Raw genomic sequence first — 15158 nt, forward strand, 5'->3', positions numbered from 1 at the left:
CTCCATATGTTTAGTTTCTGCAACTGACATTCTCCCCTTCACCAATCTCATCTCTGTTTGTTGCGTGTCTGCTAAATTCTCCATCGCGTCTTCTACTGTTTTAACTCTCTGCTGCGTTCCTTGTAATTCACTTCGTATTGTTTCCATACCTTTTTTCACTTCTGACAGCTCCGATTTTACTGTCTGTGTAACCTCTTTAACCTCTTTTATCAGCTCCAATTTCGTGTCCTTAAGTTCTTTAATCATATCTAAAAGTTTTTTGTCCAGGTTTTTATCCAGGTTTTCTATTGCCGATTGCCACTCTTTTTTTGACATCGTGGGGCTTGCTTTAGCTCGCTCCCACGAATCCGCTCTCTTCCTTAACTCCGTGGTGTAAAATTTAACGTTTTTCTATTTTAAATGTCCCGGTCTTCTTATAGAAATTAAATTTTAAAGAGTCCAAAATGTCGGGCGTCTTTTCTCTATGGTTTCTCTATGATTTTGTAATCCAAGATGGCCTACTTCCTCTTCCGCTGAAGCCGCGACCCTTCCCCTTTCAAAAATGGCGATTCCCTACTTCCTGCCCTCCAGCAAGGGCCGCTTCTCTCCAGCCACTCTATTGTTATTACGCACTTCCTGTCTCCCGTCTTCCCACAGCAGATCTCGCGATGGTGTCTTTTTCTCACAGCTCCAAAGCCACAGGTATTCAAAACAATAATCCCATTTCTTTAATAACTTCTTTAAACTTAGTCTCTTTTTAAATTCAATTCCTGCCGAGTCTTCCCCTCCTTTTCACTAGTCTGTTGCAGTTTAAAAATCTACTTTTTTTCCTCTCTGTTTTTATCAATCTGTCCCGTCTCAGAAGATAATGATCTTTACCTTCTCTTCACTTTTCTCGGGTTGTAATCGCTGTTTCGATTTTAAGTTCTCCTCTCAGCTTCTTCCCCCAATCGATGCTTGGGTATGTAGGTCTTAGAGTCGGCCCTAATTTCCAATGGCACTACCCAGTGGCGTTCACCGGCTGTATCTACTGCCCAAACTATGCCTTCCTCTTCTCGGATCAGTAGTCTCCCTGTCTGATCTCTTCCTGCGGCTAGGAGGTCAGCTACTTCTGGGTCAGATAGCTGCTGTTGTGCTAGGTCTAGTGTTCCTGTGGTCCCCTGAGCCTGGCTGCGGGCTTGTGCGCGGGTGGTGACAGGGTGGAGAGGACAATCGGTGGCTGATTCCGGTAGGGGAGCATTTTCGGTGGCGGCTGCCTTGGCTGCGAGGTCTGCCTGGTCATTCCAATAAGCGGTCTCTGAGTTTGTCTTTTGGTGTCCCTTGACATGGGTAACCTGCGTTGGGCCTGAGCGAGACTGAAGGAGCGCTGCTACTTGTTGCCATAACTGTAGGTGGGCTACAGGTTTCCCATCACTAGCTCTCCACCCCTGATTCTGCCATACCGGGAGCCAGACCGTGGCGGCTTTGGCCGTCCAATCCGAGTCTGTGTAAATGGCCAGCGGGCTTTCTGGGGGCTCAAACTCAAGCACTGCCAGAAGCGCTTGCACCTCAGCCGCTTGGCTGGAATGGGGGCGGGCTGGACCCTTGAGGGTATAGGCGTCGCTCACTCGCACGGCGCCGTAGCCTGTCCGAGGGGATCCTCCAACGTGAAAGGAGGAGCCGTCGCAGAACCAGCATGTGAAGCCGTTCTGTCGGGCTTCCTCTAGCGGGACTCCCCAAGTGACTGGCCAAACAACCTGCGGTGGCGGGTCCAGGGGGCACTCGTGCTCAGTTCCGGTTACTAATAGGCCATAGGGGGCTGGCGGCTCGGTGGTTTCCCTTTTAAACTCTACTCCGCGGTTGACCAGGGCCAGGGTCCACTGTGCTATGCGGGCGTTTGAGACTTGTCCATCTTGTATCTTGCCAAACAGAATATATTTGAGGGGCGTATGAGTCGTTTGAACTATTGTGCGGGAGCCTCCTATGATAAATTCCCAATGGGTCAGACTCCAAACTAGAGCAAGGCACGTCTTTTCGCATGGGCTAAACTTAGTCTCTACTGCAGTTAGGTTGCGAGAGGCATAGGCTACTACTCTAGCGGTTCCCGCTTGCTGCTGGGTGAGCGTGGCTCCTATGCTTTTGTCTGATACAGCTAACTGAATAAAGAATGGCTGGGTAACATCCGGATGGGCTAGGGCCGGGGCTGCGGCCAGGCTGCGCTTCAGCTCGGCTAAGGCTGTCTGTTGATCCGGTCCCCACTCCCAGGGAGTATTCTTTTTAAGGAGAGCATACAGGGGGCGAGCTTTGTCTGCAAAGGACTCAATGAAGTCTCGAGAGAAGTTAAAAGTTCCTAGAAGGGCTCTGAGGGAGGGGACATCGGTGGGTGCAGGTAGCTTGGAAATGACCTCCATTCGCTGGGCATCCGGGGTGCGACCCTCGGGTCCCAGGGTCAGACCCAGGTACTTGACGCTGGTCTGAACCAATTGGGCCTTTTCCCTGCTTGCCTTGAACCCAGTCTCGCGGAGGAGTTCCAGGACTTCCCTGGTGATTTGGCGGGCTAGTTCTTCCGTAGGGGCGTGAACTAAAATGTCATCCACGTAGCTCAGTACGTGGGGCCTCGAGGAGGGTTGGAGGCGTTCCCACATCTGAACTACATGGGCATGACAAATACTGGGGCTGGAGTGGAATCCCTGGGGTGTCCGCTTGAATGCGTATTGCTGGCCGCGGAAAGTGAACGCGAACTTGTACCAGCAAGACTCATGCAACCGGATGGAGTGGAAAGCGTTGGCCAGGTCTATGACCGAGTAGAACCGGGACCCAGCGGCAATGGCCGTCAGGATCTCGTTATACTTGGCCACAACCGGGGCAACTGGAGGGGTGGTGGCATTCAGGGCACGGAAGTCGACCGTCATTCTCCAGGTCACTCCATCTGCTTTCAGAACTGGCCACAATGGGGCGTTGCAGATGGACTGCATCGGGAGTATGACGTCCCACTCAAGGGGTCCTTCTATAGTTTTGGCTATCCCTGCCTCAGCTTCCGCTGGGTACTTGTACTGTCTTTGGGGAGGGGGGTCCTTTCCTTCAATCAGGACGCAGGCGCCCTTCACTATCCCACACTCGGCCTTGTCTGTCACCCACACTTCGGGAAAGTCCTGGACCCAGGGGTCTCCTGTGATGGGGGCGAGAGGAAGGGGGGCTTTAAGGGCTGCACATCGATGGACTGCATTGACAAAGTCTGGGCCTCCAGGGATGCGCCACAGGAGCCCATTTGCTAGGTCAATGGTCAGTCCCTCGGCACGGAAAAATGGCATGCCCAAAAGTCCATCATCTTCTCCCCGGTTTGCGCATGCCGAAATCCGGGTGGCCAGGTTCCCAACGGAGAGGGGGATATCCTGCCAGACCGGGGATTCCTGCATGCCGCCTCCGAAACCGGCGAGCTGCATGGTGGTGGGGGTCTGAGTTCCCTTTGTGACTAAGGTGGGCCGGAGTATATTAAGTGAAGCTCCGGTATCTATGAGGAGGGTGGCAGGCTTCTTCTTTTCCCCGGGAGTCCCGATCCCTGCCTTTACTGTCGGTCTCCCCCATGTGTCCGGCTTTAGTTTGGCAACTATGCCCACGGAAGGAGACTGGGACTCGGGGCGACCCTATTCTGATCCTGCACCCTGGCCGGTGGAAGCGGTGCTTCCTCTAAAGGGGTTGTTGGGGCTTGGGCGTTCCCGGACGGCAGCTATCGGGGGACTCGAGAAGGAAGGGTCTGGCGGCAAAGGGGGCGCTGACGGGGGTACTGGGGGCTGCTGCTGCTGGTCTTCCCACTCCATGATTGCCTTCATTAGAACGGACGTGGGCTTTCCATCGAATAGCTCCATGTTCGCTCCAATGTTTTTGAGGCGCATCCATAGTTCCCAACGGAGGGGGTCCCTGGACTGGGGCGTGCTGCCGCGGTCCCGGTAGCCCTCGTGGTCGCCCTGCGATGCTCCCCAAGCGTTAGACTGATCTGGAGGCGGGTAGACCTGATGATTGTACGGGTGCGATGCTCGCGAGTGAGAAGGGGCTAGGGGCACATCCTGTAATCGGGGCTCGTGGGGTCCCTGCTGGGAGGAGGAACTGTAACTCGGGGTGGACGCAAAGGAAACTCCCGGACGGTAGTCCCTCGGTCCCCTTCCCCGGTTAAAGCTACTGCTCCTTCCCCTCAGGATTCCTCCCCTTGTTTCCGAGTACAAGTTGCGTCCCTGCGGTCGGTACTGAGAGTGGGGGCCATGATTGGCGTAGGTGACTGCGCTTATCGGCTCGCTCTCCTTCCTACGAGAGGCCGGGGACTTCACATGGCGGATGGCGCCGGTTTCTCGCAACAGGCCAGCAATGCTCCTGATGCAAGCTTCCAGGTCTCCCCATGAGATGCTCCCGGGCTCCACTCCTGCCAGTGCTAGGCGGGTGGTACTATTGAGTCCATCTAAGACTGCTCTCCTGAATTCTAACTCGTCAAAGTCGGGTACATCGCTTGCATCTAGGTCCACTTCGTCTGACAGCTCAGCGAGAAGCTGCTTTCTAGCTAAATATGCCTCTGGGTCCTCTCCGGGTTTCTGGGACTCTGCAATATACAGGGCCTTTAAACTCTTGGTGGGCCATAGGAAAGCACACAGTTCTTTAATTGCTCCGTACTGACTGCGGGTGGCTAACTTTCGATTAGAAACATAGGCGTTAAGGGCTGTGACTATCTCGGGACTAGCGCAGTGGCAGGCCAATTGGGCTACATCAGAACCACTAGCGGAGGGCTGTGAGGTGGTCACACGGGTGAACCACTGGATAGCCGTGTCTCGGTTTAGGGGTCCCATACGATCTGCTATGGCTTGGAGCTCATCGGGCCTCCAATTGCGGGTTTCCTTAACGACCCGGTCTGGCTTTCTGCCATCCTCGTCCATGGATACAATTTCCTTAGTGGCTATTGGGTGGAGGGGCTGTGGGGCTTCCTCAGGCGGAGACGAAGGGGGTGACCAACTGTCGGCACTACCTTCGGGGAGGGCCAAGAGGGCTGCGGGATGCACGGCGGAAATTACGGCCTGCTGCATTCCCAGGTGCTGTTTTAGGGCCTCTAGCTCCCTCTTACAAGCGGAGTGGTCTGCTGCGGCTATCTTTGCGACTTTTTGCTCTGCCATGAACTGGGCAGCGTGGGTTAATTTTGCAATTTTCTCCTGACCTTCAATTACTGCATCCTCAGCCATATCGGCACGAGCGGTGGCTACTTCAGCCTTGTGCTGAGCGTCTTGGAGGGCAGCGGCTAGACCCTGCTTCTCCAGCATGAAGTTAACGCGTTGTGAACGCCACTCGGCTGCTTTTTCCTCATGTTCCTTCCTTTCTTTCCTTAGCTCTTCTATCTCCTGTTCCTGTTCTTCCTGAGCTACCTGTAGCTTACTGATTAGGGACACGCTGTCCTGTAGGGCGGTGAAAAGTGCCCAAGCTCCATATCTATCTTTCTTGCTTGACCTAGGTTTCTCCTTTTCGCAAAAATCTTGGAAGGCGCTTCTGACTATCTGGAGCGGGTCGGGTCCCTTGAAGGAACCGGCTTCTCAAGGGCAATCTCCCTTCTTCACTAGCCACTTCTCCAGGCGGGGCACGGTGGGGGCTGCCCGGTACATTTTTCTTTTCGTTTGAGGCTGATCTCGGGGGAGGTTAAAGAGTGGATCAGCGACACCAGGGGTGGGGCGATTAAAGCTGCTCAGGGGTGTTAACAACTTCTTCCTCTCTATGTTCCTTTTGGGAGGTTTATCCTTCCCTCAGGTCCTCAAGGGTTTTTACCAGGGGGTATTAAGGTCCTACTTTTAGGTTCACAAGGGTATTTTTAAGGGTCCTACACTCTGTTCTTCTCCACCGGGGGGAGAAGGAGAAATTCCTATTCCCGTTTCAAGCTTGCCTACAAGCCACGGGACCAGGAAAAGTTTACTGGCTCAGAGGGTTCTCTCAAGCTCTCTAAGCCCAAGAACCAAAAACACTCAGTGCTTCCAAGCCTCTGCTCGGAAGCCAAAGCTCAGGGGTCTTCCAAGCCTATACTCGGAAAACCAAAAAGTGTCCCCAAGCCTCTGCTCAGGAACTGCTACTAAGGGGGTCTCCCAAGCCTCTGCTCAGGCAACCAGAAATGCTCCCAAGCCTCTGCTCAGAAGCCAACAAATGCTCTCAAGCTCTCTGCCCAAGAACTAAGCTCAAAAAGTCCCCAGGCCTCGTGCTCAGAGACAAACGGTTAAACTGTCTCCAAGCCTTGACCAAAAGACTGAAAGCGCTCAAGGACTGCCTCTGCAAGTCCCCAAGCAAAAGTGCCCAGGAGTAAAACCACAATACTCCCAAGCGGAAAAGCGCTCAAGAGTTCTACCAACTCCCAAGCAGGACACGCCCACGAGTCTGTCTTAAAACTCGCAAGCGGAAAGGCGCCCAAGAGTCTACCTTAAAACTCTTAAGCACGGTGCGGCCGGCTGCCGCGGGGCTTCAGGAACCTGGCTTTAGATTCCCAAAGCTAAAACTGACTGAACAACCAAATGGACTAACGATCCCTTCACGTTTCCTTCGGAGCGGGGATTGAAGCCTAAGTGCTGGCAGGAACGGGGGTTTGGACGGACTTAGGAGAGACGGGGGAGGGCGGAAGAGAATTTTATATGTGCTGCTTCAGCATGCATATATCTATAGAGAGCCTACTTCTGGGATCCCACCCACATAGACGCGTTTAGGCGGCCCGGAAAGTGGCCAGGAACTTCACCAGTTCAGAGGTCCTCACCCACAGTACACCGGTTATAACGGCTGGAGGGCCTCGCGGTGCACCACAAAAGGCAAGTAGTCCAAAGCTGGCTGAAGGAGGAAATGGGGAAAAGCCAACCCACAAGATAGAAATGCTCGCTAGAGCCACACACACTCACACTTTTAATTCCCTGAGCTAAATTGCGCTCTTTACACTGAGGTCTGGAAAATTTTCCTCTAAGTCAGTTCGCCGAAGACACGCGTGTCGACTCATGTGTATTCACACGAACTGGGTTATGCCCGCATTCTCCACCAGTAAACTGTTACCAGAACTGCTCTTTATTATAATGGGGAATTAGCTATAGCAGTCTGTAACTTTAATATTAAGCGAGGATCATAACCTATGTATACGGAGGTCCCGATCCCAGACACTCTAGTGAAAAAGAGGCAGACAACGAATAAGGTCCAAACACGTGTATTTAGTGTGGCATAAGCCTAGCTTGCACAATCATACAGAGAACACACAAGGTCTAAGAAATACAGAGTAGGAAATACAGAGACATTCGCATTAGCGGGTTCCCAACGATGGTAAGGGAAATACTCACAATCCTGGAGCGAAGCAAAGACACAGCAGCGAGGGTGGCCCAATGCCAGCACTGGGACCACAGACGGACAGCAAGGAAGTCTGGATAGGAATGGCCTAAGCACCGAGTGGTCTGGGAGACCAGCTTAAATACCCCAAAACGTACCCTGGGGCTGGTGCTGTACTTGGTGGTTCTCACGGATTAAAACAAAGGGTCTAATGGGCTACTGAATGGCTTGGATGGGCCACTTTGGTAATCAGATTGTGATAAGTGACACCTCAGGAAGAGGGGACAAAAGAGGGAGGGGGAAATCCAAGTGGGCTGAAAGGATTTTCCAGCGGACAGGGCTTGTCCTGATGTCATCAGCTCTGAAATGCGGAGGTTTCTTTGAGATGCATTCTCTAAGTGCTTGGGATGGTCGGCACTTAGTTCCTTCTCCGGGGCGGCTCCTAAGATATGCAGAGCGGGGCGAGGGGCTCTCGCTGCGGACGTGGTGTGCCCGCTTCGCCGAAATGGCTTCTCAAAGCAGACTTCTTCCCAGGGTCTTCTGGCTGCCTGAGAACATGGATGCCGGCTGGGCATAGCTGGGGCTGGATAGCAGGTTGCCCGGTAGCGAGGGCAAGCTCGGCGACCTACCCGCGGGAGGCTCCAGGCGGGAACTGACCAGGGAGCGCCTAGCCAGGCTCGCTGGAGGTTTCCCCGGCAGGCGCCCGGCTGCTAGCAGCGGCTTGGGCCCCTATGAGGCAGGCTTCCATGGAGGCAGGGGGAACAGCACTTAAAACACAGTCCAAAGCAGGGAACAGGCACGGTCCGTGGCAGATGGCAAAGCAGGCACGGGGAACACAGTCCAAACGCACACTGGGAACTCCAGATACAGGTCAGGGCAGGGCTGCCCAGAAAAAGAGTCCTTTGTGCAGTTATCCCAACATGGAGTCAGTAAACTACACAGTCTATTACAGCAGCAGGGTAATTGACACGCAGGCAGGAAACTGACACGTGTATCAGAGCACACACGTGTAAAGCAGTCTTTGGTGCAGCGGTGAAACAGTAATGCAGGAAACTTTAACACATTTCATAGCAGGCTTTAAAGCAGGGGAGGGGGCCTACTCGGCAACATTCTGCTATCTAGCCCCATTTCCCTGTCATGGGTTTAGAGATCCACATTGCTAATACTATGTTTTGCTTTCATATTGCAAAGGCTGAGTAGGCCACTTTCGTTTCTCCCTCTCTCAGCCGGGGTGATCTATTCCTTTGAAGCTCACTAAAAATGACCTTGTAACAGCTTCAAGAGTCGTGCAGGAATGAGACCAACAAGGATTCAGGAAGGAAAGCGTGCTTTATTAGCCGGCTAAGGCTCAGCGTGACTTCTGCCACTCAAAACAAACTGAGCCCCCTAACACAGACAGCAACTTGCCTAAATACATTCTTGTCAGGCAGAATACATAACTGAACCACATGCCATAGTTACAGACTTATCATTGGCTAACTAACATCATGCTACATAACTTGGATACATGTATGAGCTTACAGCTCAGCTAACTTCAAACTGGCTCCCTCTGGTAATTTTCCACTAGGCTGTGGCCTGCTTCAACCTTGGATATCTGAGATGTTGCCGTTCCTTTCTCTGTCTAGTCTAGCTAACGTATAAACTTAAAGAAAAGTTTCCCAGACTTCTTCCCACTTAAAACTTGTGGGCTGGGGAAGAGGCAAATGTTTGAGTATTTAGATCTGTGTGCTCCTTCAGCTTTCATTCCTTTCAAAGAAATTGTACTGCTTAGAAGGCTTCCTTGCCTCTAGTAAACTTATGGACCTGTGCCTATGAAAAGGATTTGATTTCTGAATAAAAGTCATTTAACCAAGGACCTGTGTCTTTCTGCAATGATCCAGGGATCTATCTGCCATAGTCTGTCGTCCATAGCCTGACACCAACCTGGCAATTTCCACTGAAAAACTAACCAATCATGATAAAGATTTCACTTAACAGCTCTGACTTTTATAAAAATGGAAATTTTCAAAATACACACCCCTAGCAGTCAAATCATAGTGGATACTTGAAGAGCCTTCAAACGAATTTGATTGGTTTGACAGCTGCATCCTCCCTTTGAAAAATGAGATCTGGCCATGTTGTATATCCATAACTCTGATCACAGTTGGAGCTATCTCTGAAGACTGTTCAGGAACCTCTGTTGTTTTGCTAGGCAGCAAAATTGTACATTTGCTGAGCAGCATATCTCACCAAGCCTGATGGAGCTTCACTCTGTTTCTGAACACAACTCTGGTGTTTTTCTTTAAGGCCTTAAATAGATTCGACCCTAGGTACATGAAAGCCAGTTTGGCGTAGTGGTTAAGTGCATGAGACTCTAATCTGGAGAACCAGGTTTGATTCCCCACTCCTTCACATGAAGCCAGCTGGGTGGCCTTGGGTCGGTCACAGCTCTTTCAGAGCTCTCTCAGCTCCACCCACCTCAGGCTAAACTGCTTGTTGTTGTGGGGATAATATAACATACTTTGTAAACTGCTCTGAGTGGGTGTTAAGTCATCCTGAAGAGCAGTATATAAATTGAATGTTGTTATAAATTGAATGCAGTTGACTACCATCCTCTTTATGAAGCCTGTCTGTCTAGTATATGAATATACTACCACAGATTATATTTCTATATCAAACCATCCTGATCTGTATCAATAAATCTTTCTTTGAAGAGCTAAACAAGTCAGTGTCCAAATTTATCTGGCAAGGGAAAAAACCAAGAATCAAACTGAAAACACTCCAAGATCTGAAAGAGAATGCTGGTTTTGCTTGACCGGACTGGAGAACTTATTATAAAGTGTGCTGCTTAGTTTGGATGAGAGAGTGGATTCTTTTAGAAAACTGAAGACTTTTGGCCCTAGAAGGACATGATTTGCAGTTAGGATGGCACGCATTAATATGGTATGGAAAGCCTAACGGACATAAGTATTTCAAGAACCACCTGATTAGAAAATCCCTTATCTACTAATCTACTCTAAAATTCCACAATGGGTGTCACCTTTAGAAGCATTTTCACAGCCAAATGTATTTTCTCTAGAGAGGATTATTAGATATAAAGACCTTCTAGATGGTAAAGGAATATTAAAAACAAAAGAATTACAGCGACAAGGCATTAATTTAGACTGGTGGTCAAGGGCTCAGATTGAATCCAGATACAATAAAGATTAAAAATTGGGCAGTTTTTACTCAGAACAAAATGCTTTTGAAAAACTATTATGAGATTCTGATGAAAAACTGATATATATATTAATGCAAATGAAGAGGAAAAATGAGGGGATGGAAGAATATAAGATTAAATGGACATAAAATTTAGGATATAGTATTTATTCGATGCAATGGAATAAGATATGGAAAGTGAATGTTAAATAACTAAGTCAGTTGCATTTAAAGAGAACTTATATAAGATATTTTATAGATGGTTCTTAACTCTGGATAGACTTGCCAAAATGTATAAAAATATGTCAAATAACTGCCGGAAATGTGGGAAGCATACAGGAACATTCTATCATATGTGGTGGACTTGTAAAGAGGTACATAAATTTTGGATAATGATGCATACGTTATTACAAACAACCTTACAGACATTAATTCCCTTTAAACCAGAGATATTTTTGTTAAACTGTATATCAGAAGAGCTAAACGAAGACCAGAAATACTTCATAATACATATATTAACAACAGCAAGAATTCTACTAGCATTTTATTGGAAACAACCAATAACACCTCAGCAAGAGGAACTAATAGCGGAGATAATGGAAAATACAGAAATGGACAAACTAACTTCACTAATGAAAGTATAAATGGAAGCAGATTTTGCTGCCCCATGGACCTCTTTTTACAACTGGATGAAAAATAAGTATAAAGACCTCAATGTAGTAGGTATGAAGTAAGTATGAAGTAAGTATGAAGGCAGTATTGTAATTTGTTACTAGTAATCACAGTTGAATGATTGGTAGTATGAAATGATATGATATGTAGATAAGTAGAATGCTGATGCAAGCAGACTTTATGATTTTTCTATTATTTCTCCTTTTCCTACCCCCCTTTCCCCTACTCCTATTATTATGAGAAAACTAATAAAATACCTACTTTACAAAAAAAGAGTCACCGAGAGGCCTTGTGTGTACTGATGTGGGTGGCCACAAAAGGCAGGGTCTTCTCTGAGACCACCACAATTATGGACCTACCTCTGCCATGTATGCTGGCACTTTTGTGCCAAATGTTAGGTGCCGCTAGTTTTAAACATTTCTACTTGCCTAGGCCTTTGGTGTTTCAATTGGTACTTAACTGGTGTTTTTGACTCAGCTCGTCACTATCTTGAAGACCTGAACTATCATTTTCACTTTTTAAAATTATATTTCAGTTATCCAAGCAGTATGGTCCCGTCTTCAGCATCCAAATGGGATCCCAGAAAATGGTCGTTCTAACAGGCTATGAGACTGTAAAACAGGCTTTGGTGAACCAGGCAGATCTATTTTTGGAGCGGGCCAAGTTTCCAATCTGGGAGGATGTAGAAGGCTATGGTGAGGAAAATGCTTTGAAATAGCAGGTGGTATTGCTTACTGATGTGTCACTGCAACAACTACCAAATAATACTAGGAGACATGAAAAGTGGAATTTTCCAGACTATAGAATAGTTGGGCTTAATCAACAGCTTGAGATTAGCTTGCTACTTATTCTACACTTACATATAGATCTGCAGGCATTAGGAGGAGATGAAGTAAATCTCCCTGTGTGAAAAGATTCACACGTTGATTTCTGCCAATCAAGCAACTGTTAAAGGGGTAGGCTGAATGCTGTCTTTCAATTGGCAGGGTTATTTATTTATTTAATAATGATAACAACAAAAAGTTCTTATGTACCATACTTCTAGACATATTAGTGCCTCACTCAGAGTGGCGAACAAAGTCAGTGTAGTATTATTCCCACAAAACAGCTGGGGAGCTGAAGCTGAGATGAGTGGCTAACCAAAGGCCACCTGCTGACTTCATGGCAGTAAAGGAATTTGAACTAGCGGAGTGCTGATTTGCAGTCCAACCACTTAAACACTATGCTATAGCAGTTCTCTTTCTATTTTCTTTCATCATAAAACTTAAACCATGCACAGCTGTCCAAGGAGATCTCCCATCTAGGCTCATTGAGTTTTAGTGAAGTAGTTGCAGCATCACTGTGTTTTCCATTCCTATACAGTCTGATGCAGTTAATAGTTAATTCAAAGGTACGCTCTTGCGCAAAGCAAAGAAAAAAACACTTTTCATGGAATGTGCTTTCCCTTGCCATCTTCAGTCTTACCCTTTTAGATAAGGAGTTTGAGAGCAGAGAGAAGTGGTGATGGTTCTTTCTGGTCCATTCTCCAGAGCACCAAAAACTCCAGTAGCCAAGAACATGGCCGTAGCAAGGCTTGCCGGCACCGGGGGGCAGCTTCAGGGCTGTTGCCGCCCCTGTGACTATTAGTGTGTGCACATGCACCTGGACTGCGTGATGATGTCATTGCACATGACATCATCATGCAGGGCACGCCGCCCCCAGGAGTGCACCCACAATTCCGTATGCTCCTCGGCCAGCAGCTGCGAACCAGCCACCCTATCAGCACAGCAGGCAGCTGGGACGGTGCGTGGGCAGCTTACCAGCCTTTCCCATTCAGTTGCCCCACGAGCCACCCCATCCACCTGCCATGCCAACGGCTGTGCCTGACCCGCAGCTGTTGCACCCAGCTGGGAGTACGTGATGGTGATGGCAGTGCAGGGCAACTGAGCAGGAGGGCTGGGAGGCCACCCCCTCAGCTGCCCCGTGCTGCCACCGCCAGCACGCGCTCCTGGCTGGGTGCAGCAGCTGCAGGCCAGGCATAGCCATCGGTGTGGCAGGTGGCCAGGGCAGCAGGCAGGTGGCCTCCCAGCCCTCCCACTCAGCTGCCAGCGCTGCTGCTGCCAGCTCTGCAGCTCACGCTCCCAGCCGGCAGCCGTGCCCAGTGCCCCCTCTTCATTGGTGCTGGGGGCAGGCAACCCCCCTTCCTTCCCTACATCCGGCCCTGGCCAAGAAATCACAAATCAAGAGGATGGGAACCTAGTTCTGTTCTTCCCAGGGCACTCTTGTGATGCTGTCAAAGATGAAAGTATACATAGATTGTTGTACAACAAGTTAGAAAAAACTACAGCAGAGTTCGCTAGCATACAGGTGTATTGCTTAGTATAATATGCTGTAATCCATATATCAGACAGAAACTAGTTCTAGTCTTTCCAGAGAACTCTTGTAATGCTTTGCCTCTGGAAGTTAGTGCCATTTCAGGGGCCACTGCTGTGATATGGGAGTCCTGCTATGAGGCTGTGTCTCCATGGGGTTCCTGGTCTTCTGCAAAATGATCTTGACATACTATTATTACTTTCACCAAGAACACTAGATGTTCTTTACTTTTTTTTGTCTTTTGTTTTAGAGCAACTACTTCACATCTTTGCAATGCTTGACTGGAAGGGGAACTCTTGATCCCCAACCCTTAATTTTATTCAATGTGTGGCCACAGGAAAAAATTAGAATGCTACAAATGGAGCGAAATGTTGCAGTGGGAAAAACCCTGCACATCGTTTGTGACATCCTAGGGAGCATTCCTCCAACTTAAGTGACTCTTATTCTAGAGGCAGAGCCACTTAAAGTGGGCAAATATTCCTTAGACTGGAAGAAGACTCCTTGGATGATGTTTGGATCCACCCCTTTCTGTAGTCTATCTTTCACTATGGGTGTGCAAATGAGAGCCCCATGTGCATCTATACACAGAACACATAGAGCAGAACCACAAGTGACAAAAGGCACAGGTTGGACACTTGTCTGCTTCCCTCAAGTTTTGGCGGGAAATGTAGGCAGCTTGGCAGAATGCTGGACAAGTGACAGTTGGAAAGTCCATTGGACAGCAGTCGGAGAGCCAAGCTGCTAGACCAGGATGCCTACATTTCCCATCAAAACTTGAGGGAAGCTGACAAGTGTCCAATCTGTGCCTTTTGTCACTTGTGGTTCTGCTCATATAGAAACCATATTGCACCCTTTCATCCTGGGCTCCCTGCAATGCACAAGACCTCCTTCTATACACCTCCTAGCTTTTGTGTATATAGTCCTAAGGGTTGTGCCAGGCCTTCATGATGGGTCTTTTTTTTTTTTATTCCATTCAGGAATTATTTTTTCTCATGGTGAGAACTGGAAAGTGATGCGAAGGTTTACGTTAACCACGTTGCGTGATTTTGGAATGGGCAAGAGGACCATAGAGGACAGAATTGTTGAAGAATGCCATTCCCTAATACAGAAGTTTGAATCTTACAAAGGTGGGTTGGTATTATCTTCTGAGCTCTAACCACATACCTACAAGCCACAATATAAATTGATTTTTGTAATGATATATTCTCATGTCTTTCCCCAAAGAACACTAAGAATTGTAATTTGAGGGCTCTGATAATTATAATTTCTATGAGTCCCTGGGGGAGACAGAATTAACATTAAACCTGTTTAAGCCTGTGGTACATAGGTGTCCAGCAAGATTTCTTATAGCCTTCCAGGCCTTATTAACATTTCTTAGTCAAAACAACCACAAGTATAACACTAAACATCATTTTCTGCATAATATATAGCATGAGCAAGATGAATCCATTGTAGACCCCCCCCACACACACACCCTTTTAGACAGATGTACAAATCTCAAAACTTAATTGAGTCCAAGGACAGCTGGTTCTTCTGGTTTCCAGTAGATACTGGCTGTACTGAATGTGGATTGGTTGGCTCTGTGACAATCACAGAAAAAAGGGGGTGGGGGCACACCAAGTCCAAATGAGGAAGAAACAGCAAACAGTGCAAGCGAAGAATTCTTTAATGTTGAGTAGCCCCTACAC

General features: G+C 48.4%; 1 protein-coding gene across 1 annotated transcript in view; it reads left to right on the forward strand.

Moving 5' to 3' along the window:
• LOC129343380 (cytochrome P450 2K4-like) overlaps positions 1-15158 on the forward strand; it is a 77129-nt gene that overhangs the window by 30822 nt on the left and 31149 nt on the right. Inside the window, exons 2-3 of the mRNA XM_054999564.1 lie at positions 11654-11813; positions 14448-14597. Of these exons, the coding sequence (XP_054855539.1) occupies positions 11654-11813; positions 14448-14597 (310 nt within the window). The remainder of the gene's footprint in view (positions 1-11653; positions 11814-14447; positions 14598-15158) is intronic.

The sequence above is a fragment of the Eublepharis macularius genome, chromosome 1 (genome assembly GCF_028583425.1).
Source record: "Eublepharis macularius isolate TG4126 chromosome 1, MPM_Emac_v1.0, whole genome shotgun sequence".
In the NCBI taxonomy this organism is placed as follows: domain Eukaryota; kingdom Metazoa; phylum Chordata; class Lepidosauria; order Squamata; family Eublepharidae; genus Eublepharis; species Eublepharis macularius.